Source organism: Corylus avellana, chromosome ca3, assembly GCF_901000735.1.
Source record: "Corylus avellana chromosome ca3, CavTom2PMs-1.0".
Lineage (NCBI taxonomy): Eukaryota > Viridiplantae > Streptophyta > Magnoliopsida > Fagales > Betulaceae > Corylus > Corylus avellana.
This window is the reverse complement of record NC_081543.1, coordinates 37,536,125-37,560,785: the sequence shown is the minus strand read 5'-3', so window position 1 is coordinate 37,560,785 and position 24,661 is coordinate 37,536,125. Positions and strand designations below refer to the sequence as shown.

At 35.4% G+C, this 24,661-nt stretch overlaps 3 protein-coding genes across 5 annotated transcripts; 2 read left to right on the top strand and 1 right to left on the bottom strand.

Annotated features, from left to right (window-relative positions):
* LOC132174973 (prohibitin-1, mitochondrial-like) lies at nucleotides 1–4,166 on the bottom strand. Of its 2 annotated transcripts, none has more exons than XM_059586753.1 (6): nucleotides 4,066–4,166; nucleotides 3,009–3,189; nucleotides 2,443–2,559; nucleotides 1,306–1,476; nucleotides 690–902; nucleotides 1–435 (listed from the first exon to the last, which is right to left on the bottom strand). In XM_059586753.1, the coding sequence occupies exons 2-6, from the start codon at nucleotides 3,183–3,185 to the stop codon at nucleotides 235–237; spliced, it is 879 nt and encodes a 292-aa protein (XP_059442736.1). In that variant the 5' UTR covers nucleotides 3,186–3,189; nucleotides 4,066–4,166; the 3' UTR covers nucleotides 1–234. The 2 variants fall into 2 exon arrangements, with proteins under 2 accessions (XP_059442736.1, XP_059442737.1); XM_059586754.1 differs by lacking the exon at nucleotides 4,066–4,166 and adding an exon at nucleotides 3,982–4,055.
* Nucleotides 4,167–4,946: 780 nt separating this feature from the next.
* On the top strand, nucleotides 4,947–8,809 carry LOC132175151 (uncharacterized). The gene is made up of 5 exons (XM_059586994.1): nucleotides 4,947–5,152; nucleotides 5,558–5,714; nucleotides 7,475–7,525; nucleotides 7,793–7,885; nucleotides 8,425–8,809. The coding sequence occupies exons 1-5, from the start codon at nucleotides 5,007–5,009 to the stop codon at nucleotides 8,482–8,484; spliced, it is 507 nt and encodes a 168-aa protein (XP_059442977.1). The 5' UTR covers nucleotides 4,947–5,006; the 3' UTR covers nucleotides 8,485–8,809.
* A 2,143-nt stretch (nucleotides 8,810–10,952) lies between these two features.
* On the top strand, nucleotides 10,953–17,544 carry LOC132175927 (condensin complex subunit 2-like). 2 transcript variants are annotated; one of them, XR_009439472.1, is made up of 14 exons: nucleotides 10,953–11,225; nucleotides 11,349–11,450; nucleotides 11,545–11,662; nucleotides 12,339–12,400; nucleotides 12,471–12,531; nucleotides 12,617–12,817; nucleotides 12,921–13,195; nucleotides 13,531–13,675; nucleotides 13,763–14,019; nucleotides 14,429–14,459; nucleotides 14,955–15,100; nucleotides 15,983–16,093; nucleotides 16,641–16,928; nucleotides 17,191–17,544. XR_009439472.1 is itself a non-coding variant. In XM_059588023.1 (13 exons), exons 1-13 carry the CDS (start codon nucleotides 10,953–10,955, stop codon nucleotides 16,863–16,865), a joined length of 2,007 nt encoding a protein of 668 aa, XP_059444006.1. In that variant the 3' UTR covers nucleotides 16,866–17,135. The 2 variants fall into 2 exon arrangements, 1 of the variants encoding a protein (XP_059444006.1); XM_059588023.1 differs by lacking the exon at nucleotides 17,191–17,544 and having other exon boundaries at nucleotides 16,641–17,135.
* The last annotated feature ends 7,117 nt before the right edge of the window (nucleotides 17,545–24,661 follow it).

Genomic DNA, 24,661 nt, shown 5'->3' with positions numbered 1-24,661 from the left:
TATGCAATATGCAACATAAAATATCCATTTCTCAAGCAAAACAATTCCCAAAGATTCCACGGGAGATGTGGCTATCCCCTGTCAGTAATATAATAAGCCAACAGAATTATTTTGTTTTTGTTTAGCATGGTCCATTAAGTGCAAAATAACCATTTCAATTTGTCCACAGTTCACCTTTTGAGGAAATATCTACACAACTGACCAGTTGTTAAACAAAATGAAAGGGGTGTTATTCTATCCCAATTTCTTACCGTTGGACTCTAAATTCATCTCGTTAAGGTTCAACAACAGATCACCTGATTCCAGGAAAACTTTGTTGGCCGCATTTGAGATAGTCTGTGCAATTTCTCTCGAAGCTTCAATCTTCCTTAGAGTGATAAATGCTGGATTATTGGCAATAGCTTGACCAATAAGCTGGGCACTCTTGGCTTCACCCTGGTATTGGAGAAAAAAATAAGTGACACATTTTCTTCAGCCAAAATCCTATTTTTTTCCACTATTTTTTCTATTGTCATATATCCAAATTAGTTCTATGAGCAATGACATCAAGAGGCAATAGATCAACCTAGCAGGCAAAACACCAAGTTCTTTCTACAGAGGTTGAGAAACAATTAAGAGCAAATAAAGCCATTGTAAGATAGATCCTATCAGTATCTAAGGCAGAGGAATAAGCATTTCTTCTATCTTACCTGTGCTCTGATAATAGCACTTTTCTTGTCTTGTTCAGCTTTTTCCACAATAAATTTAGCCCTCTCAGCGTCTTGCGCAGCTACCTGTTTGGCTTCAATGGCAGCTGTAAATTCCCTCCCAAAAGTTAAGCTCGTGATTGACACATCATCGAGTGCAATATTGAATTTGGCTGCACGAGATACTAAAACTTCCCGTATGTCCCTGCTAACAGCCTAGAAAGAATAAGGTTTATCAACACTCCATGACAACTGAAATTTAACCTTTAAACCCCATCCTAGAGTAATTTAAAAATAGCCAAACAATAAAAATTTGCGAGGGAATATGAAGGAAAATAAATAAAATATAAATTAAACAATTTAAACTGATGACTCAGAAGCATTAGGATTAAACTAATGATCCATATGATCAGGATTGGACAACATAAATCATTATTCCAGCAAACAGGAGACGAACAAAAATCTGCAATTTGCACAAACACTTCCATTTGCCATTGCTCTTAAGCCTAACCCCAAAGGATGCAAAACAAAGTTCATTGGTAAGTATCAATATCTTCAGTATTTAAAAATTGATTGATTTGCAGCCAAACTGTGAAACGGTGTAGGCCTTGCTGCTTACCTCTCTCTGAGTAATGAGCTGACTGGCATTAAACCGTGCGACCACAGCTTTCAGAGTTTCATGAATAATTGAGGGGAGGACCCTTTCATTATAATTCTCACCAAGGGTTCGATAAATTGTAGGTAACTGATCTGGCACAGGACGGGTAAGAACTCGAAGCCCAATTTTCACCTGTAAAGCGAAATCAAGATCATATTACAAAGAAATTCCAAAAGGTAAGGTAAGTAGCAAAATTGATATAAAAGCAACCTCAATGAGCACACAAATTTATCCGTCCAGAAAATAAATCATTTACAGCCACCAGAGCGTCAACATCCTATATATAGATCTTAATAAGCCATTATAAACACTTCACCACAAATCTATGTATGGGCATAGAAATGGTTCAACTGTATGTACAAGTACTGCACAGAACTCCAAAATCCACTAGGAAGGAGAAGGGGGCACCCCATTGCGTGGCCTCCACAGTTTTTTTTTTTTGGGAGGGGAGGGGGGGAGGTTAGGAGATCAACAAATTTACATGAAATCAGAACTTTTGAGATTGCTGAGGCTGCATAGTGTCATGGAACCAGATAAAACAGGCTATTGTCCACTTAGGATGCTGTTCTTAACATAATATGAAGCTAACACAATAATACAGTCAATGTCAATTGGAACTCCATGGGACATAGGGAAAAGAATACGTCAGACTGAGAAATACATGCAAAACATGCACACACTAAATGAAATATAGGCAAAAGAAGGAGAAAATCCACTAGGGAAAGCAAAATCAACTACCAAATGATTCTTTCTTTTGACCTATGCTGGAAAGACAAAATAAGAGGCGAGGGACCACCGCATTTGTAGGTCAAACAATTCTTTCTTTTGACGTATGCTGGTACTCCTGGCTGAGTAGTTCACTATTTTCTATGTTTTCAGAAATAAATTGCCAAACAATCCTAAAACATCAAGTATTTATGCCCAACTTAAATTATATACAATAAGTCCGGCAAAGTTTATCAAGAAAAATGAAGAAAATAATAAAAATGGTTGAGCAAAGTGTTTAAATTTTGGCATCAAAGCTGTGAACACATTATATGAAGCAGTTTTTATCAACAACAAAGTTGCAGATGCAACAGAAATGAGAGAGGAATTTACCATCTGGAGATCACGGCTTCCTGAAGTACTCTCCACTAGATGGGGTCGTGCACGGACATCATAGATGATTGGCCTCTCAAACCATGGAATCATAAGGTGTGTCCCTTCAACATAAACCTGCATGACCAAACCTCACAATCCAGAAATTAGAAAAGAAGGGAAAAAAAATATAACATTAGAAATACAATGATGAGAAGTACATGAATTTCCCGATGGAAGGACAACAAAATTGTTAATCTATGTTCAACAATCACATTATAAAACCACTACCATGTTAGAGATCATCTTTAACTTCGGCATTTGTGACCAGGGAAAAACCCTTCCATTTGTACAAAAAAAGGGGTAAGAAACATAATTGCATCAAATTTTCAGCCCCACTAGATACAAAATTGTCACGATGCTTAAAAGAAAAATGCTTAGAATAATACTGAATGACCGGCTGACATATCAAAACAATTAAACAAAGTCAAGTCAGATTTGAGTACAGTTTTTTTATTCTTTTTTAACAGCAGTAATAGCCTTATTATAGATTTCTTAAGTAAATGAATATATGGCAAAAGAATGACCTGATCTTTGACACCAACTAAACGGTTGAACACAATGGCTCGATGCCCACCCTCGACATTGTAGAGACTGTTTGCAGCAGCATACACAGCAAGCCCACCAAAAACTCCCACCTTAAGCAAAGCAGAAGTGGCGCCACCACCTGGCACCTTGGGAACTCTAACGTTGTTGAAGTTCATGATCCTAAAATGTCATTGTAATCAAAGTGAGAAAACCAAATGAAAGCATTCAACCAACCCAACCAACCCTTCCATCATAAACAGGAAGGAGACGTTGAACTGCAAGCCATATAGAAATGGAAGAATAGGAACAACAACCTCAAAAGGACACAGGCAAGTGCGTAATAGAAGGCACAAAATGAAAGTAATAGAAAACACAAATCTATTTCCCATGGCTCTCCCCACTACATAGATGACAGGAAACATAGTTGTTTGCCACGGATATGAGATTTCCCCATTTTATTAGCCTGGATTGCGAGATAACACATAAGAGAAAACCAACAATTCTTGCTTTTTTTCAACTTTGTTGCCTACTTAAGAGGATATTTTAAATAAATCATACAAGCGGAGTGATTTTGAGTTCTTTAGAGTGAAAACCCCATAAGTTGGTTGACCAGAAAAATGAGAACATTTCCTATAAAATGACAAATCCAAGTCAAACATTAGCTCTGTTGCATTACTACCCAAAACCCAAAATGTTCATTTCTCTCTATTCACCAACTATCTTCGCAACCAAACATACAACAACATGAGAAACAAGTGCAAAACCACTTAATAAAAAACAATGAAAATGAGAAACTATCATAGCTAAGACCCAGAATTCGTACTTCTTTCTTTTCCTAAATTTGTTAGCCATCAAACATAATCGTGACTGGAAAAAACAAAAAAGAAAGACAATCTTTGTTTCGATTTCTGGATCACGGACAGTTTAAATTCAATCGTTTTCATATTCAGACCCAAAATGCTGATTTCTTACCTTTTCAAAACTTTCGCACCATCCAAACAGAAAATAGGAAAGATAGAACAAAGACGAGAAATGAGAAGCAAAGATCTTTTATACCTTCTAGTCTTCACTGCTAAAGTATAAAGAGGGTTTAGGGTTTAAGAGCGATGAACCGGATATAAGACGGTGAGAGAGAGAGAGAGAGAGAGAGAGATTTGGGCTTGGAAATGGCCGGGTCTTGTTTGTTAAGGATATGGGCCATATGGCCCGGGAAATAATGATACGAAAACACGATTTTTAAAATTTTAATTTAGTCTTTCAAATTATAATTATAATTTTTAAAATCTTATGTTTTTAAAAATACATCTCTTTGTCTATAATTTGAAACCTAAATCTTTTTAGGTTTCTAAATTGTAATTTGTTAAAAATATTATCTCAAACAATAAATTTTTTACGATTTGATTTAATATTGCACTTGTGGCATCCGAAATCTTAGTGCCAAATGCACTCTAAGAATTTGAAAGAACGTTAATAAATGCATATTATATAATAAAGAAAAATGCTACATATACTTTTCTAGTTTTTAATTGCTTATTTCTTGGTACAACAGTGCAAATTACCATTAAAAAGTGCAATTGAAAAATAATGATTTAAAAAAGTGCGATTTAAAAATGTGATTTTTAAAAATATTGTTAAGCGTTTGGTAAAATTACAGTTTGACATTTAAAATCGTAGTTTAACTTTTAAAAGTTGTGCGTTTAGAAAAAAAACACTTCCTCACTTATTTGCGTTTAAAAACATAATTCTAAACAATTTATTTTCTTTGATTTAGTTTAAAATTTCATTTCTTATCTACAAAATCACCACCCGAAAAACACTCTAAAAAAAATAAATAGAATACGAATTCATTTCTCACTTTCTTTAAAAAAAAAGAAAAAAAAAAAAAAAGGAATCCGTTTCCCACTTGGCGACGCAATGACGCGACCCCTCCGGTCTCCACCAATAGATCGAGACCCTCTTTCCCATTTGTCTCCATCTCTGTTGTTTTTCTCTCTGCAATGGACGAAGTGATGACGGCCGCTGATGCGTCATCGAGCTTTCGATCGGCGTCATCCGATCCGTCCATCATTCCCTCCAACCTCCCTCTCCTCTCCGCTTTCCTCTCCTTCGCTCTCGCTCAGTTCCTCAAGCTCTTCACCACCTGGTAATACCCTCTCTCTCTCTCAATTTTGATTCTCGTATATTGCATTGTTGGTGGGTATTAATTGTTGCTAGGCATGGACAAAGTGATTAAATTTACCATTTGTTATGAGCATTATAAGCAGTAATTTATCAAATTATCAGAGCAGTTGTCGGACTTTCAAACTTCTCTTCATTCTATCCTCCCCTATTTAAAAATTTAAAAAATTCGTTTGAAAATTCCACATTTAGCCCTGAAAATTGGTTATTCGATGAACAACCTCAATTTTGCAAGATTAACTTTGAATTTTAGTGAAAATTGGGGTCTCACTGAGAATTGGGTTCCTTAACGTTTATTCTGAAGTTCATGCATTAAGTTTGTAAGTTTTTGCTTAATTTTTCAATATATACTATACTCCTAGACGTGCAGGTACAAGGAGAAAAGATGGGATTCCAAAAGGATGCTTGGGTCAGGTGGAATGCCATCATCGCATTCAGCAACCGTGACATCTCTTGCGGTTGCTATTGGCTTGCAAGAAGGAACGGGAGCACCTGCATTTGCTGTTGCAGTGGTCTTGGCATGTGTTGTATGTACTTGTTCACCAGGTCTTGTTCATTCTTTTGTTTTTAGGCATGCTTGCTTGTGCTTATTACTTTAATCTTTGCCCTTGTATATGAAAAGTAAGGCTGCGGTTGTTTTGGCATTAAACATTTTCCAAAAAAAAGTTTTCTCCAATTTTTCAGTGTTTGGTGCGAGTGAAAAATACTGGTTAAAAGAAAATGATTTTTGAGTGAACAACAAATTTGCCACTATAAGGGGGGAAATGGCTAATGCCTCTCAAGAGGCGTAAGCATTATTTTTCGGAACTTACCTCCTCCTCTCTTCCTCACCCCTTTCCCGGAATCGCAGCACCACCCCGCAGAGGAATCCAGCTGCCCCCCTCAACTGGCTTCACTCCCCTCTGTCTCTTGTCCGCAATCCCCACCCCATGGAGGAACCCAACTGCCCCCTCCTTCCTGGTGTCACCCTATTCTGCTTGTTTCTCACCATCCCCTTTGCCCTGTCGTAACCGCCACCCTACCTAGACAATCCCCAAAATCCCATTCCCCAGTCACAATCATTTTTTTTATAAGTAATGATGATATAAAATAGCGAAAAGGGGCGCAACCCATATACACGGGAAGTATAAACAGAGAGCGCCTAGGAGGGAGAGAAATGAAAAAGAAAATCTGAGAAACTAATCACTAAAGGAGCTAGCCAAGCGGCCATCCAAGAGTAAAGAGTACAGAAGAAGAAATGAGTCAATTCCTCTATGGTCCTAGTAGAATTTTCAAAACATCTAGCATTTCTTTCATTCCAAATACACCACATAAGACACAGAGGGATCATCTTCCAAACAACTGCGCTTCGAGAACGACCTCCCGACCACCAACTAGCAAACAACAATCATTCCTACTTGTCTGTGGATTTTGTTGGGTTTTTGTTTTTTTAGTTGGCATTTTGGTTTCCGATTGGCTTCCAATTGTAGTGGAAAATATTTTCATATCAATCGAATAATGGAAAATTCAATACTATTGAGGTTTCAACCAAACAATGGAAAATCAATATTTTTTATTGAAAATATTTTCCCTCATAAACTATTTTACATTGAAACAAAGGCAGCCTAAGCTAATGTATGTTTTGTCTTGCCCTAAACTTTGAATAGGAACCTATTAACATCTCTATTTAGATATTGATTAATTGATTAAGCTTATGTCAAAAAACAAAAACAAAAAATTGATTAAGCTTATTATTTTCTATCAGTTTAGACTTTTGAAACTAGTGATAATTTATCATGTTATCAAAGTAAGTGGTCTTGAGTTTGAATTTTATTTTATTTCATCGTTTATTGAAAATTTGAGTTTGAATCCCGATTTCACTTTACCTCCCCTTTAAAATAAAAAATTTCATGTGCTAGGCTAGAGTAGGGGCCCTTTTAGGAAAGGGTTTATTTATGGTGTATCTATTGAGTAATTTCGTGAAAGGATTTGTTTATAGTACTATGTTGAGCGCGATGACAGTGGAATCGTTGCTTTTCCTTGCATAAGGTCAGAGAAATAGATAAATTAGGCACCACCAATGAGTATTTTGTGATGTCAAGCCTCATATATAATGTAATGATTGTTTATTGCCTTTCAAGAATATTTATTAACTATTGCATGGACTCCCTGGGCAGGAATTTGTGGTTAATTTGTTCAATTTGCATGACATCATTTCTTGTTTTAGTTTCTGTCATATTTTTATTATCACTGTCCAGGAACTTATGTGGGTTTGGCTGCTTGGATCCATGTTAATGGTTCCTTGCAGGTAATGTATGATGCTTCTGGGGTAAGACTTCATGCTGGTCGCCAAGCTGAAGTAAGATCATTTATTGCTAGTACTTTTGTGTTACTTTCATATAGTCCCTATTGTATTAGCAAAAATAATGGGGAATTTGTTTTTTTTTTTAATGAATATTTGGTATATTTTTTTGATAGACTATTCAATTACATAAACACCTTTCATGGTTATCAATTAGCTCTATATGCCCTATTTCTTTTGGTTTGTGTCATGGCACCAGATGGCATTGTCATGGCTTCTATGATGGTACTTTGCTAATTTTGTTAAATATGTTGCTTATTGCAGTTACTAAATCAAATTGTGTGCGAGCTACCTCCTGAACACCCTGTCTCTAATGTTAGACCTCTACGAGATTCACTCGGTCATACTCCACTTCAGGTCTCTTGCTCTTTTTTGGTTTACATGTGTACAGGCAAAGTTATTGCTATTGTCTAGTGTCAACTACATGCTTGAAACCCATGTTACTTTTGGGAAAATTGCAAAATTGATCCATGGGGTTTAACCCTTTGACAAGGACATATCACTCCTTGTGGCATGCCTTTATTACCCTTCCCTACAAATTCTGGCCATTTTTTCATTGGGGTCATTAAGAAATTGCACATTTATCCTATAAAAAAAGTATATAAAAAGAAAGAAAAGGGTGCTGGGGTGGTTGGGTACCCCCATATTAGCCAGAGGAATCACCACCTCTTTTGTTTTGTTTTTATAAATGTTTCAGGGTAAATGTGTAATTTCACAATGAACCTGACGGAAAATGGCCAGAATTTGTAGGGAGGAACATAGCATGCTACAGGGACTTGTCACTTGTTAGACCCAGAACTATTCGCCAAATGATCAATCTCCTGGACCAATTTTGCAATTTTTCCTTGCTTATAATTTCACTTTAAATGAATATTTGTTCTGTTTGTATGCTGCAGGTTGTTGCAGGTGGCATGTTGGGAATCATGGTGGCGTTGCTAATGAGAAGTTCCCGTTAGGGGATACGTTGTAGTGAAATAGCAATGTTTGTGCCTTGCCATTCGAGAGTGATCTCGTCGCACCTGCTCAAAGAATTGGACTCCAAAGAAGAAAAGTTTTATACCATTGTGAATCTATTTACTGTAAGTCTGTAATTGTCTTAATTTGATGTTTGCGTACTAGTCTTCATATGCTTTTGGCTAAATTGGCTTTGTTTGTTAATGCTTTTTAGGTGATACTTTTTTTATTTTTTATTTTGTTTGAAAAAGTATTATGATGTAATATATAGATAAAAGTAGTTTAGAATGTTTTGTATTTTTGATTGTTTATTAATAATTAATATGATTGTTTTGAAAAAAGAAAACAAAAGAGAAGAAAAAAATGCCATCATGCAAAGCTGTCATTGGTCGAAAATTTTTCTTCATCAATTTCCTGTCTTTGTATAATTTTACATAAAGAATGCCCATCAAAGCTCCACATGACTGTTCTCTTGATGATCTAATTTCTTTTTGTCAAGAAATTTTTGGATTCTCCGTGCCCATTTTATTTGAATCTCTGTAAAGGGAAAATGAATTCTAGTGGCAGGCGAACTAAAAATTCTAATAAATTCATATTTTGAAGCTCGAGTTGAAAGGTAATACGTGTTATGATTTTTGTTCTCAAGTCAAATACAGTAGTAAATAATTTAAAACATAATATATATATATATATATATATATATATATATATATATATATAGTAGGGATAAATTCAAAATTAGTCTATGTGGTTGGCTTAAATTATAAATCACTCTTAGTGCCGGTTTGGGATTGCGTTTAAGAAAGAGCTTTTAAGTCAAAAAATGCTTTTGGACAAAAGCTTCATTTTTAAGCTTTTGCAAAAAGTGCATTTTTGCAATTTTTAGGCTTTTTTTGACCCTTTAAAGCGTTTTTAATTTTTTTACCAAACGAGTACTTTTTTATTCAAACAGATTTTTTGAATGTTAAAAGCATTTTTTGGCCCCTCAAACGCAATCCCAAACAGACTCTTAGTAATATATAAAAAAATTTATAGATCCTCAGGGTGGCCAAAATAATAGTTTACTCCCTAAAATCAATTTTCGTTAAGTAACTTAACAGAATTCGTTACTTTATCACGGCATACTCAATAAAAACACACATGCTATTATTAACTTCTGACTTTAAAAAATGACAATTATGATTTTTCACATTATTTTTTGACATCAGCTCTCACTCCAAGTCATATTGCTACAGTAAATTAATCTAATCTTTTCTATCCCCAAAACTTTACTCTTGCGTAACCCTCTCTTATTTTCATCTTCTAACCATTGAAAAATAAATAAAAATAATATTCAAGTCAATAAATTGTGATAAAGTTTTCTTTCAAATTAAGTTTGAGAAAATTAAATTACTCATTTTATTAAACTGACATTTGTCTTCAGAGCAAGAAAATTGATTTCAGAGACTAAATTGTTGTTTTGGCCTACTTTGAGGACCTATAAATGATGTTTTATACTACATGAAGTGATTTATAATTTAAGCCAACTACAAAGGCCTATAAATTATTTTTTATACTACATGTAGTTATTTGTAATTTAGGCAAATCACAAGGATAAATTTTGCATTTATCCCTTTATATTATTTCAGAAAATTAACAAACATATATTTTTGGGTTTTTGAAATTTTTTTTGTGGCCAAAATATGGTAAGGGAAATCTCAAATTTTTCTGGTCCTTTAAATTGGCGAAAGACATCAATAAAGAGAAGTGTTATATTTTTCAAAAAAAAAAGTCAAAAGTTATTTCTTAAATGATGTATTATTATTTCATGAGATTTATTATTTTGAAAAATGTATCACTAACCCATGAGATAATGACACATTATTTGAGAATCAATTTTTGAAGATGTAATATTACTCATACTTATCATCTCTTCAAGGTCCAAGGTTCAACACCTCATGAGTACAAACAATTCTTTGGGGCCACACTCCTTGGTGAAAAATCAGCGATTTAACCAATTTTGTGTAGGAAAACTTCCGAAGATGCGGTGCACGAGACCGAGGTTTACTCTGCAGAGGTGGGTCCGAAGGGCCTTGCCTTGAAGAGGTTCCTCAACATAAAATTAATAATAATAATAATAATATTACTCATACTTTCAGTTCTCCATACCAAATTTCACATTTTTTTAGGTGGCTTTTAAAATTATTATTGAATTTGAGATAAATTTTTATTCTATAATAATTTTAAAATTCGTATGAAAATGAATGTAAAGAAGTGGTGCCCGTGGTGGGAGTGCATTTCACTTTGTTTAACGGTCGGTACCATGCTGTTGTCATCCTCTTCATATACGACGTCGTTTCATCCCTCACCCAATTTTTATTTTTTGTTTGCGCATTTCGGGAAAGAAACCGCTTTTCCTTTTTCGAGAAAAGTTGTCCTTTTCAAAAATTTCCCTCTGAAAAATAACTCCCTCTCTCTTTCTCTCTCACCGATGGCCGAAGAACCAGTGAGTGCTAAGCCATCAGTGGCACCGATGCAGAGGTCTCCAGTAGCGGCCAGCCGGCTCCGGTCGCCAATCAGTCCCTTCTTCCTCGGCTCCAATGACGACGAACTCGAACGCGCGCAGGCACGAGCCGCGCGCGCCGCCGCCAATCGCCGCATAGCCGCCGCCTCAACCGCTTATTCGCCTCCTCCCGATCCTTGTCTTAGCCAAGACCAGATTATCGACCTTTTCAACAATTGCATCAAGCTCGCCAGCGAAAATGTCCGTACACACACACACACTCTCTCTCTCTCTCTCTCTCTCTCTCTCTCTCTACTGTGCAAATATTTGGCTAAACCATTCATATTCACTAAATTGTGTTCACCGTCATTTTGTGAAATGTAGAAAATTAATCAGAAGAATACTTGGGAGCTGAAGCTCATAGATCATCTTAGCGAGATTATTAAGGTTGAAGCCGAAAACAACACCCAGACTAATTTTCAAAAGGTTGGAAACACTTTCGTGAAAAATTGATTGCTAGGCGTTGTTTGTGTTTGTGTTTATGTTTTGTAATTGTTGTTATCTGATTTTGACATTGTAGGCAAGCCGCACATTGGAGGCAGGGGTGAAAATTTACTCGGTGAGGGTGGATGCGGTGCACTCGGAGGCGTATAAGGTCTTGGGTGGAATCAACCGAGCCGGTATAGAAAATGAACAAGGTTTGGCTGTTAGCCTGTTACTCTCTGGTTCTATTTGCTTTTACATAGTGAATCCATGTATGGAGTAATAGAGGTCACTTGTAGTCGTGTAAAGGTTGCTTGGTTGTTAAGATTGGTGATTAATTTAGGTATTGCGAAACTAAATGGTGAATTTGTGCTTAAATCCCTCACAATGTGATTAGAAGTAGCATGTCGCTATCATCTATGTCTTTCAATGCGTAAGTTATGGTAGTTGGAGCTGCTGTTCGTTCGTAAATTTTGTTTTAATTAATTATTAGTTATTACTTTAATGATTCATGCCAAAGAGGCAAGAACTAGAACCAAAATGTCTTGGATCCGTCTAGGATAGACATTAGAACCGAAAGAATTTTCTCTTCCCAAGTTTTACTTTACACTATTTTTATGCCTTACTTGAAAAGGCTGATGCTATGCCTTAGATAGACCTTCGTGCTTCGAAAGGCTCTCATGAGGCGTGACTAAAGCACATGGTTGTTATATATGCACATACATGCGTACATACATTGCTATATATGTGATACTTGTATCACTACCATAACTTCTATGCATGTAATACATGCAATACATTGCAATATTATTGCCTAATTCTGAGCATTTTGTTGCATAGAGAGATACTTATGCCCCTAATATAGTGCTTTGGTGACCGAAACTATTGTAGATGATGACAATGTTGTCGATGGGCGGGAGAGGAGTCATTCTAAGAAAGAGCCCGAGAGAAAGGTATGGTTTCTGAATAGATGACATTAGTGGATTAGACTGAAATTGCAAACTCAGGCAAGTGGTTGTGCAGGTATCACCACTGTCAACATTGGAGTCCTCTTTTGAAGCTCTTAACGTAAAGAAGTTTGATGGTAACTTCATATCCGACTTCTGTCCCTTCCAGTTATTGATCTCTTTTCCTTTGTGAGTTCCTGATTTGTATTCCTGGTTTTTTAGTTGCATTCTCAGTGGATCCTTTATATCATCAGACATCTGCACAATTTGATGAAGGTGGAGCCAAGGGTCTCCTATTGAATAACCTTGGTGTATATGGAGGATGTAGGGTACTGTTTGATTCTTTTGAAGTGCCAGGGAAGTGCAAATCATTTTCATCCCAAAATGATACTTCTAACATGGTTGATCTCTCTTTTGCCAAAGGTATGTTATAGGGTATTCTTATCTCTCTAGTTCCTGTCCCCACACACACATTACCTTTTCCTTTCCTCTTCTTATTGCAGCCATTTGCCTGTTTTCTTTGTAGAGACTATTGAGCAGATGGTAATCAACATGCGTGCCACAAATGAAATTTCTCCTACCCTCAAGGAGATTGTCCTTCAATTTGATAATGATAATCAAAGGCCATCACAAACATTTAATGTAGGGCAGCAACCAGATGTGATTGCTGAGGCATATGATGATAAGGAAGTTGAGTGTGATTCTAATTCATTTGGGAATAATGATGCATGGACCTTTGATCATGATGATGAGACAAGTTTTGTTAATCAGAGCTCTAGTTCAGGAGATCCTCATCACGAGGTATTTGTGACATCTGCATATTGAAGTGGTTTTTGGGTTACTTATAACATATTCTTTTCCTTCATCATCTTCCTTTTCTCCCATGGACCTAGTGGCAAATCTAGAATTTCTTCTTGGAGAAGCCAGATCATACTTACCCAAGGGTTTGGTGGTGAGGGCAACTCTAAATTTTTTAGATTTTTAAGCAAATGAGCATAGGCGTCTGGACAAATTTCTAATCCCTGGGGGGCAATGCCTCCACAGACCCCTCCCTCCTAAATTTGCCATTGCGTGGAGCCTTGCTGAAAAGAAACAAATATATGAATCACTTACATAATTTTCTTATTTTTTGGTAGGAGAATGATCCCTATACATTTTCTGAACCTGATGTGGATGACAGATTCGAGAAAATTTCAATGTTTTTGCTTCAAGGGCTTGGAGTTACTTCAAAACAAAATGCATGGGCAGGTCCTGATCATTGGAAGTATCGGAGGTCTAAGGGTAAATGGGTGGAAAATTACACTATCAGTTTGTATCCTATGTTGTGTGTACCAATTCAACTTACTCTATGTGGTATTTATTCTGTAGGTTCAGGAGAGGTTCTTGCCACAGAAAGTGGACCAACCATTGCAAAGAAGAGAGCAAACAAGAAAATCCTCACTGAAGTTGACATTGATTTCACAAAATCCTTGGATGAAGAATTGCACGATATCTTTATTCCCCCGAAAAATCCGAAGTCTTTACTTTTACCTGCAAATAGAGCACCAGCTAGTAACAGACTTCCAGAAGATTGCCATTATCAACCTGAGGATCTTGTCAAATTGTTTCTTCGTCCCAATCTTCTGGTAATGTAGGTTAATCCCTAACAATATATAAATTTACATAAAGCTTGCGAGCATTGTAGCTTAAACTTTGAGTCTTTGGCTAGGTGGCTATTTGCATTCAGCTTGATCTCAATCTTAGGCCTCAAAATAGCATACAGAAGTATATAATCATTGGGCTGAGTTTGTGATGGATGGAATATATCTGGCCCCCAGATGTATACTGTAGAGCTCTTTGCTACTAGTCAAGGAGTGAGCACAATTGATAATTTATACTCTGACATCCATAGCTTAAAAACGTGTTATATAATGCTTTGTAGTTTTGAGAAGAATGTGTATTTGGGTGATCATGTTACTCCCCTGATTTGGAATAAGTTCTTTAGCCCTTCTATTGTTGTTGTGGTTAATGATGAATTGCTTATTTTGATTGTAGTGCCTTGGGAAGAGAAGACAGAAATTTTCAGGTATAGACCCACCCTTCTTCCTTTCTTGCAATTATCTAATGTTTGAAACCATGTCTTTTATACAGAATATGAATGCACAACACATACAGAGATAATATATATTTGCATGATAGTGTTGAAATTTTGGTGTGATGGTTCCTTTTCATTTAGATTTTATGGTTATCTTTTGATGAGGTGAGGCAGGGCGTCCAACAAAGTTTCTGCATGATCTATCTTCTTTGATAAAATTAGCCATAACTATTGAATTATATTATTTGCTTGAAACTTCTTTTCAGTTATTTAGCAAGGCATCATTCACGAGTTCATTGTGTTCTCTGTCCTAGCATTTTATGATAAGTAATCATTTTTTACTTTTCAAAGAGTAGGGCTATATTGTTTCTCTCTTATCTATTGTGTTATCTTAGAACTATCTCGAAGAAGAATCAGAAAGGTATCTACAAGAAGAATTGGGGAGAGTGTATTATTGAATGACGACTACCCATTTTTTTTTTCCAGGTGATAACTCATGGCATGGAAACAATGATTTTGATGAAGCATTGCCATTGTGGGACAATGAGAGTGTGCTTAGTGGCCAATATGGTGATCAATATGTTCATAATGATGTGGAGGACTTGGATGGACTTGTCTCTCAGCCTCGCCGGGTTTGTTCTTATTCAAATTTCCTTTATTTTCTTTTGAAAGATTTAAGTTGATCATGTTATTCTTTTGGGTGTAGTGTCTCTCCATATCATTTTTTATTTTATTTTTTTATATGAGAACTGCATTTATGAAATGGAAAGAGAGAGTTATAGGGAGGAAGAGATTTTATCTCAAAAGAGCAACAAGAGTGGAGGATGGTCTTTACATTTTGCTTGGGGAACTTTGGTACCAGTATCATGAATGTTCCTGCCTATTTTATATTTCTATTATTGTTGGGTGGTGCTCCCTTCTATTTTGGTGTATCTAAAACATCCTTATCAGAAAAAAAGAAATATGTTATGTAAAAATGCAAAATGTTATTTATTCCTCGGAAAGGTGAAATCGTACGGAGTATAGGTGAAATGTCCCTTATACTCTTGTATTTAAAAAATCTAAAAAAAAAAAAGCATAGAACCCACGGCTTGACCTGGCAGCAAATTTTTTCTTTTTCTTTTTAAAATTTTAAACAGGGGTATTTTAGGTATTTTGGCATCATCCGTTAGGATTTTCTACGGAGGGGTGGCGTTGCAAACTTTTTGAAGTTGGGTAAATTAAATTGAGAGTTTTTAAAGTTTAAGGAGATGACTGCAAAAACACTAAAGTTTAGAGGAGTTAAATGAAGTTTCTCCATATATATATATATTAATTTAGATTGATATTGTGAAGTTTATCCACATCAGTTTTCAACATAGAAAATTATGATCACAGTGAGGTTTGTAATAGGACATGGTTGGTTGAAGATTATTTCTTAAACAAATTATTTCTCAGAATTGCAATCATTATAATTATCCATAAATGTGTTGTTAGTTTATTCTTGTCCTGAGGCTTGACTTCTGATTTTTTAGGTAAACAAAATTGAAGTTCAATATGACAAAACTTCAAAACAAGTTGACGTACAGTCATTGAAGGAAACTCTTTGGGATCGCATACAAGAATCTACTGAAGTTCCTGAAACGGTGAGCTATTCTTTTCACTTGTTCTAGTTTCATTTCTGACATGGATATAGATACATCTTGATTCCTTGTTCAATTTTTTTAGATGGGCTTGCAATTTTTGGTTTCATTAAATAGATAGGTTAAGCTCATAGAACTTATTAATTCGGAAGTTGTTCACCAATCTGATGGAACAGTATGAGCTTATTTCTACAATCTGGAGATGAACAATTCAAAACTTTTGAGTGTATCTGCAGTTTGTTTGCAATTAACGTGTATAGAGATGTCATTGTTAACGTGAAAACATCATTTCTTGTAAGATCATGAACATGAATTGTTTGGCAAGCGAACTACTTTTGCTATCAGGAAAAAGGCAATGCTAAATGTTCATTGCTTTTGCTGCCACCTGCCTGTTCCGTGCTTCTTGCAAGTTCTTTTACATTATACTCTCAATAGTGCCTGCTGTTTTGTTTTTTCTTTACTAGCTCAGTGAATGTCTTCTATTTGCATTTATCTACCTGGAAAAAAGTATATGTTTCTTATCATTAATAATATGCCTTTTTATCTATAGGAGTGCAAAGATACGATATCTTTCCGACATCTCTTGTCCACCTTTCCTGTTGACTGCCAAGCCGCCGCTCCAGAGGATATCTCTCCCCATTTGTGTTTCATCTGCCTTTTGCACTTGGCCAATGAGCATGGTTTAAGCATCCAAGACTGCCCCACTTTGGATGATCTCAGCATATATCTTTCCTCTTGCCAAAACTCAGATGGAGTGGTCCAGCCTTCATCATAACCCAGATGCCGCTTAAGAACATGGCATGTATCCCTATATGCCAAGCACGAAAAATCAAAAATTGTAAGCCAATAGTAGTTTTCCGCTTATCCGGTCTCTATTGCATGATATTGCTTAATTTTTTGTATAGAAGTAAAGGGTGCTAAAGCAAATCTGGGCACTGTATATGCTTGCTCTATGTGGATATTCGTGAATATATATGTCAGAATGTTAATTCCAATTTATATCTTTGCTTCCTTATCATTGTTCGGTTGAATTGATTCACCAAATACCCAATTTCGTTTTTGAGAGATTTTTCTTTTGGTTATCAAATTTGAGTATGCAGACCTATAATGCCTGCCCCATCATTTGGTTTGATCTTAATGGTTCACCGTCTGAGATCAACATTATTGGATGAAGAAATTAGGTGGATGTGTGTCGGGATGTGTGTCGGGATGAAGGGAATATGCTGTATGAAGGACTGTCCAACTCAAGTAGCAACAGTAGCATCTTTCCGTTCCAGGGGTGAAGTGGGCCTTGACTGCTCTGTTGGGTTCATGGGATGTGGCACAGAAAAGTACGAATAACTTTGGATAAATTTGGAAAATATATGATATGTAATATTCGAAAAAATGTGACATGTAATATATTGACATAATGAGACATTGCATCAATAGGGCATGGTGGACGGGTAGTTAGAGCACTTACAATGGTTTTATAAATTTTAACTTTAATTTAGAAAATTAAGTTTTTTTTTTTTTTTTTTTCAAATATATTACATATTAGATATTGACTTTTTTCTTCTTTCTCATATCATTTAAATATATATATTTTTTTCTTACATATAAAATTTTTTTCTTAGAGATTTTCTTAACTATCATCTAAGTGCCTTGTCACCTTATACTTAGGGAAGCTATTGTGAGTGCCCTTACGTTAGTCTCACACTATGAAGATGAATAACTCATATAGAGTAGGTAAATTATAAGGGCACTCATGAATGTTAAGTTCCGTATTAATTTCTTATAGGGTGAGGGTGAGGTTGAGTTTTATAAGTGATTCTAAGAAATCTTCAACTTTTGAAGTGATAGTGCAATTATGATTAGCACTTTTCCTAGATCGTTATAGGTAGAATTCAATGCATTTTTCGGAGTGTATGCGAACATCATAGTAAGTGTGTTATGTTTATTTCAATTCTAGCATTGTAGTACCGCGGGAACCCATTTAAGGCACTCTTGCTAGTATTCTCTCTATTAAGCTTTTTCAATTCGCATGTCACCTTTTTTTATTTTTTTATTTATTTTTTTATTACATGTTCGCACAAGGAGAGAAAAAAGGGGGATGCAAATTCGATCTAGTGAACTCCGCTTGATGAGACATGATTTTCAGCCGATTAAACTACCACTTGAAGACAATTCACATGCCATTTCTAAACATTGGTTTAATCACATTTTTTAAATTTAAATTTAAATTTCCAGGCAATACATTTATGAAAGTGTAAATGCCGTGAAAAATGTTAAATTCTCCAAACGAAATGTCACATTAAAGTCCTTGGGGGATAATTGTGTCTATGGCATATTAATCTCTTGTTATTATATATATATATATATCTTTCAATTAAAAGATAATTAGAAATATGAGAATCTCTGACTTGTGGTTTTAGTTATCTCGTTGATCATTGTCCCCATTATAGTCGGGGCCTCGGGGGTATCTATGGGACCTAGAGTTTGTCCCTCTATTCAATATAATTGACTACACCTATCGCTTTTAACTCGTTTTTATTCATTTAGATTTATCCAATACACTTTCTAGCCAAGGCAATAAAAGTGAAAGAAAAAAAAAAACTACTTTTGACAAACTTATGGATAAACTCAAGCACAAAATATCCAAGGATTCCTACACCCATTGGCCACGCATTACTCTATCTTATGGATTTGTGTCTCCTCTTCTCGATCCACTATTGTGGGAAGCTTTTTGTTATTTTCAAATACAACCACGACTTATTGGTGTGCATGTGCCAAAAGAACAACAATTTTTAATCTTTTTGGTCAGAAACCCATTTGATTTTACAAAGCACGTTACAATTTAAAACAAAAAAAAACACTTTTTAACTATGAATTTTTCATCAAAAATACTTCCCACCTTTATATTTCTTCAAAACTGAGAAATGTTTTTTAAAATCATTTTCAAACTTTTTAGATGATTTTCTAATATGGTTTAGTGAAAGCCCGGCCCATATAAGCCGCCAAAGAGACAAGTGGGCCTTTAAAAGTGTGAGGACAAGTGCGGGACGCGTACGGGACCACATGCCGACATGCGCACTATAGTACAAGTGGGACTGTGGGAATTAGCGGGAAAGATTCTCAGGGGTCCAAAGTGGAAGATCCTACGGCCAGGCCGTGGTCCTATTGTGGGACCCAATTATACTAGGACAGGTTGGCGCCACAAGCCACAAAATGTTACCTCACGTTCTTGTGGGAAGGAAAGGCCTAGAGGGTAGAGCTAATCGATCGTCTTATAAAGCGAGAAGGCCAGTCGGCATATATGCCTTTTTTCACCGACCATATCAAACATTGTCCAATTATATTCTAATCTCTTTCTATCTTGCATGTTCTCTTGTCTCTACTGATCTTATTGCCTGGTTCCTATTATTTCCTACCAAGTTACGGCTCCTTTTTCTTGCCATTTCAAAACCCTTTCATGAATGTTATGCTCTAAAAAATTATATGATCAACTTTGATTATATTTACCAAGAACTTTGCTCAAAGTTTAATGAGACATCTCGGAAAGTTAGTCCCACATTTGTGACACCCCAAACAATTATTTTCACATTGAATAGGTTGAATTCCAACCGTAATTTGACGAGTTATTTTAAAGTGATAATACACATGTGATTAGTGCTTATTTATATCGTTACAAATTGTATTAATACAATTAGGGGTAGAACCAGAATTTTAGATGAGGAAGGCCAACAGAAAAAAGAAAAAAAAAAAAAAAAAAAACAGGATCAAAAATTAATTTATGAGATGGGGTGGAGCGTGGGGCCCCCAAAGCCGGAGTATGTTAAAGTAATGATTATATGTTAAATTTACATATTCTTGTTAGCTTAAACTTTTAGGATAACTAGAGATTTAACATGATATCATAGTCAAAAATTTTGAGTTATAAGAATTACCGAGGCATGTGGTACTAATTTTAAGATAAGGAGTTATATGGTGTATATATGCATGTATAACATTACTAATTCCACAAGCATGTGGAATAATTGGTCAAGGCATTTTGGCTCGTAACATTCTACAACTTTTGTACTGTTGACTGATATTATTACATGACTGATATTATTACATGCATATATATGCAATTTCCACAATATCCTTAATACATGACTACATCCATCTATGAATCCTCTCTGTCAAACACGCCTCCTGTCTGCAAGCTGTTATAAATACACCCAAAGCCTCTATTTAGTCTCTACCACAAGCTTCTCTTGAAGCCTTATTACATCCAAGTACCCCTTATTATCACCCCCATCTCACTCAAGAGCTAGCAGAAAACATCATGAGCAAATTCAAGAAATCCCAGATCCTAATTCTCTCCCTTCTAGCTGTTCTTCTCAGTATCACACCCCTCTTATCCTCCTCAGTGAGGACTACTTACCTCTATTTTGTCATCAACATCCTCATTATTGCCCTTGGGGCTGAAGCTGGCCTTCTCTCATGCTTCCCCAACCCCAAGCCTTCTGATCAGGACAAAAAACATAATCCTGAAGCCTCTGCTGATGATCAGAAATCAGTTGCTCCAGCAACTGCTGAAAAGAAGGCTAAGGTTGTTGAGAAATCTGCAACCGAGAAAGTTGTTGGTGCTTTCAAAATGGATGAGGTCAAAAAGTGTCCCTCCATGCCCAGCCTTTTCTTCATAGGAGGTGGGGAGACTGATCAAGCAGAAAATGTGGCTGATCATCAGGAATATGATGATGATGAGGAGGAAGAAGAGGAGGCCAGTCATGATGAGCAAGAGCTGTTTACTAAAGCTGAGACGTTTATTGGGAACTTCTACAAGCAGTTGAAGATGCAGAGAGAGGAGTCATGGAAGAGGATTCATGGGTTATATCAGAAGGCCTTTTGAGTCTTGATCAGCCAGCCATTGATGCTGATCCATCTTTTCCTCTTAAGTTATATCATTGGTTTTTGGGTATAATATTGTGTGGTTAGAGTTCAACCATAATTATTCTTTTCATGGTTCTTCTTTCATTGGGTTTGTACATATATAGTATTATATATAGTTGCTACTCATAGTTGGTCATGCCTGTTTTCTGTTAAGACTGTTATCCTTCACATATCATTCCTGCAGCTAATATATATAACAGGTGAGTGGTCTAGAGTCACACTCAATTAAATTTGAGATAGAAGTTTCATGGAACATATTAATTGGTTTGTACTGATGAGTTCATGATTTATATATATATATATATATATATGATGCTATTTAGCTTCTTGGATCTTCAATTACTGCAAAATTTGCAATTTATAGGGCCTGTAACTTTGGTATTTTGTGCATAATCAGGAGCCAATATCTAGAGCTGAAACAAGAAGATGAACATAATTACTGTTTGACTAGATCGAGTGGCGTACGTTATCAACTTTCAGGTCCCAACTTGCACAAAAGAGCATGATATTTTCAAGCCAATTTGAGATTTTTTTTGTCTTTCTAACACAAATCCCTCTATCCCAACATGTCTACCACATTATGTGTGTTCTGATCTCATTGGAATGCACGACACGACAGACAATGTGGACTCCCACATAAACAAGACTATAGAGGGGAGACTCAGACTCTCATCATTTACTTTCTTCGTGCTTTCCAGCACAATTCTTTCTTTCTTTTTTTTTTTTAATGCAAAAATTAAGCATATTGAACTGCTGTGTCACAGGATAAACCGCCACTTCTCTGGCCTCAATTGATTCTACCATAGAGGCCAAATGGCCAATGATAGCTAGGATATTTGACTTAAGTGAAAAAGCAGAAATAAAATAAAATAGAGAAAAGTGATTTTACGTGGTTGTGGTTCGGTCAGATAAAGCTCTAAGGCTACGATTGCTCTTATTTCACTTGATTATTTTACAATACAAACCTTTAACGATCCAATGGAAGGTTATGGAGGGCTTTACGTGGATCAATGGTAAGCAAATTAATGTCGAAATATATATGCCCAAACAAATATTCTTAATATTATATTAATATCGATAAAGACTTTCAATGATCAGAATAGTATATAACCAATAGTGACAATTTTTTCATACCTGAAGAGACGATGAATATCCTTAACGACTTAAAAAAAATTTTAATTTTTAGGGCGTCTACGTACGTACGTGAGAAAAATTAAGCTACGTACCCCTCTTCCTTTTGTTCTCATGATGACACCCTAGAAACCAAGCTAAGAGAAGCTACAAAATATTTATTTTAATGTGGATGTTAATTTGTTCAAGTAATAAATTAAGTTCTAAGATTTATTTTAATGTGGATGTTAATTTGTTCAACTAATAAAGTTCTTGTGATGAAATGAGAAGCTCTTGAGGATATATGTATGAAATCAACACTGCTAATTACTAATTAGGAACCAACAAAAAAGTCTAATAATAACAACACGAGAGAACGCCTATAGTTTTTATCGTCTACGCTCGTTCTATGCAGTTTCTTGTAGGCAGATGTAACTATAGTTACGCCCAAGTAAAATAATCGCTATGGTCGCCCCCTTCTGCATTTCTAATTATAAATAATAATGATAACAACATGCAATATCACTTGTTAAAGTATTTTGATTAAATTATTAAATTTAGTATTTTCTATTAGCTTAATCTTTTGAGATAAGTGGTGATTTTCACGATATGAAAGCAAATTTGATAGTACTTATTCTTATTTTTCTTTCCCATTAGCTCATTTGTCATAGATGAGAACCTTCATATATATATCTATTTCGTATAAACTTAGACTTCATTGAGAATAATTTCTATAAATCATTTTTTTTTTCCTTTGAAAAAGGTTAATTTCAAAGACAATATATATATAGCTGGTGACAACCAAAAGACTGAAAGTGCATTTTATCTTGCCCTCAGGTAGATTGATTGTAACTATTGAACACTTGATAGGATCTCTCTCTCTCTCTCTCTCCAAAGAAGGTAGCTTCACCTGCTCTTGGTGTTATTCGTGGGGTCAGCTCCCTGAAATGTTCTTGCTGCATTTCTTGTCCAAGATTTTATCTTTCTACATGTTTTGTCTCTTTTGGTTAATAAAGCTGAACGCCTTTCCTCTTTTCATCTGTACTGGTGTGCTAGTGAGCCCCTAGTGTTGGGTCCATGGAGAGGCTGCTTGCTTTGCTTGTACACAGATAGATCCTCATCTTACTTTTTATTGCATGTTCTCCTTGATATTCTTTTGGCTAGCTGCCACATGCAGACAGACAGAGCCCAATTCATGGTTTTCCCTCAAAAGTTTTTAGGGAAATATGAGGCACAATTGCAACACAGTCACTTCCCTGTTTGATCCACATGTTTAATGAATTATTGTTATCTTAATTTGTCTTTTAACATTTTAATTAATATTTTAATAGTCTCTCCCACCTTTGTGCTCAAACTCTTAAATAAGTGAGGCTCAATACGTTAAACATTTAATTGAAATTGAAACTAAGCACCTTTGCTTTGATACTGTGTTAAGTCGTCAGTTATCCCAAAAACTTAAGCTAATAAGAAATGATAAATTTAAATATTATTTAACTAATATTCTAACATATATCTCAGTCCAATATGTGGTTCACTATGATATCTGCACTAATCTCTCTCTCTCTCTCCCACATATCCTTTTGACCCTTGAAGACGTGTCAGTCAGCAAAATACTAATGTGACCAATCCAAGACTTTAGCAATTACCTCAAGAAAGTTTCTTGAACTTTGCTTCAAAGATATTGAGAATCTAAGGTACATATGTACACTCAATCTAAATTGACTGAACAAAGACCTTATCAGAAACTTTGGGTTTTGACTATGTCAAATTATCAATCTTTTTCCATTTTTCGGAAAAATGCATTACATCATACACCTACCTAACATGTAAAACTTATCCTTAAGTTTCAGCTCTAACCTTGGCAAGTGAGTTTGGATTTGATTTAATAATATATGTGGATCTTCTACAATTGATTGCCTGAATTTGCTCCACAAGAGAAGCTATTGGACCTAAATGATGGCAATTCCTGTCTGCGTGTCGGGTTCAGATTATATTGTATCAAAATATGAGTATAAGATCGAATATATACTCATTTAATTAAATAGGTCAGACTTCTCAATTTTAACATACTAATTTCGTGTTAGATTCGCAGGTCATGTCTAAGAGAACACTTAGGGTCTGTTTAGGATCGTGTTAGAGAGCTTAAAAAGTACTTTTAGTACTTAAAAAGTTGTCCCCAAGAGATAACTCAGTCAGCTGGGAACGAAGCCTCATAAAGTGGATGTTACTAGTTCGAATCTCTCCCTCCCCCCTATTGTGTGGATATGTCAAAAAAAAAAAAAACTTAAAAAGCTGTGCCAAACAAAAATTGGCATGTTTAGTAAAAAATTTCAAATATATATTTTTTTAATTTTTTTTATTACTTTTTTACTCTAAAAATGGGTAAAACACACTTTTGACATAAGCTTAAAAATGAAATTTTTGTCAAAAATACTCTTTTTGACTTAAAAAAATTAAAATTTTTACTAAAAATATACTTTTTAACTTAAAAACTATATTTCTCAAACATGATATATATATATATATATATATATATATATATAT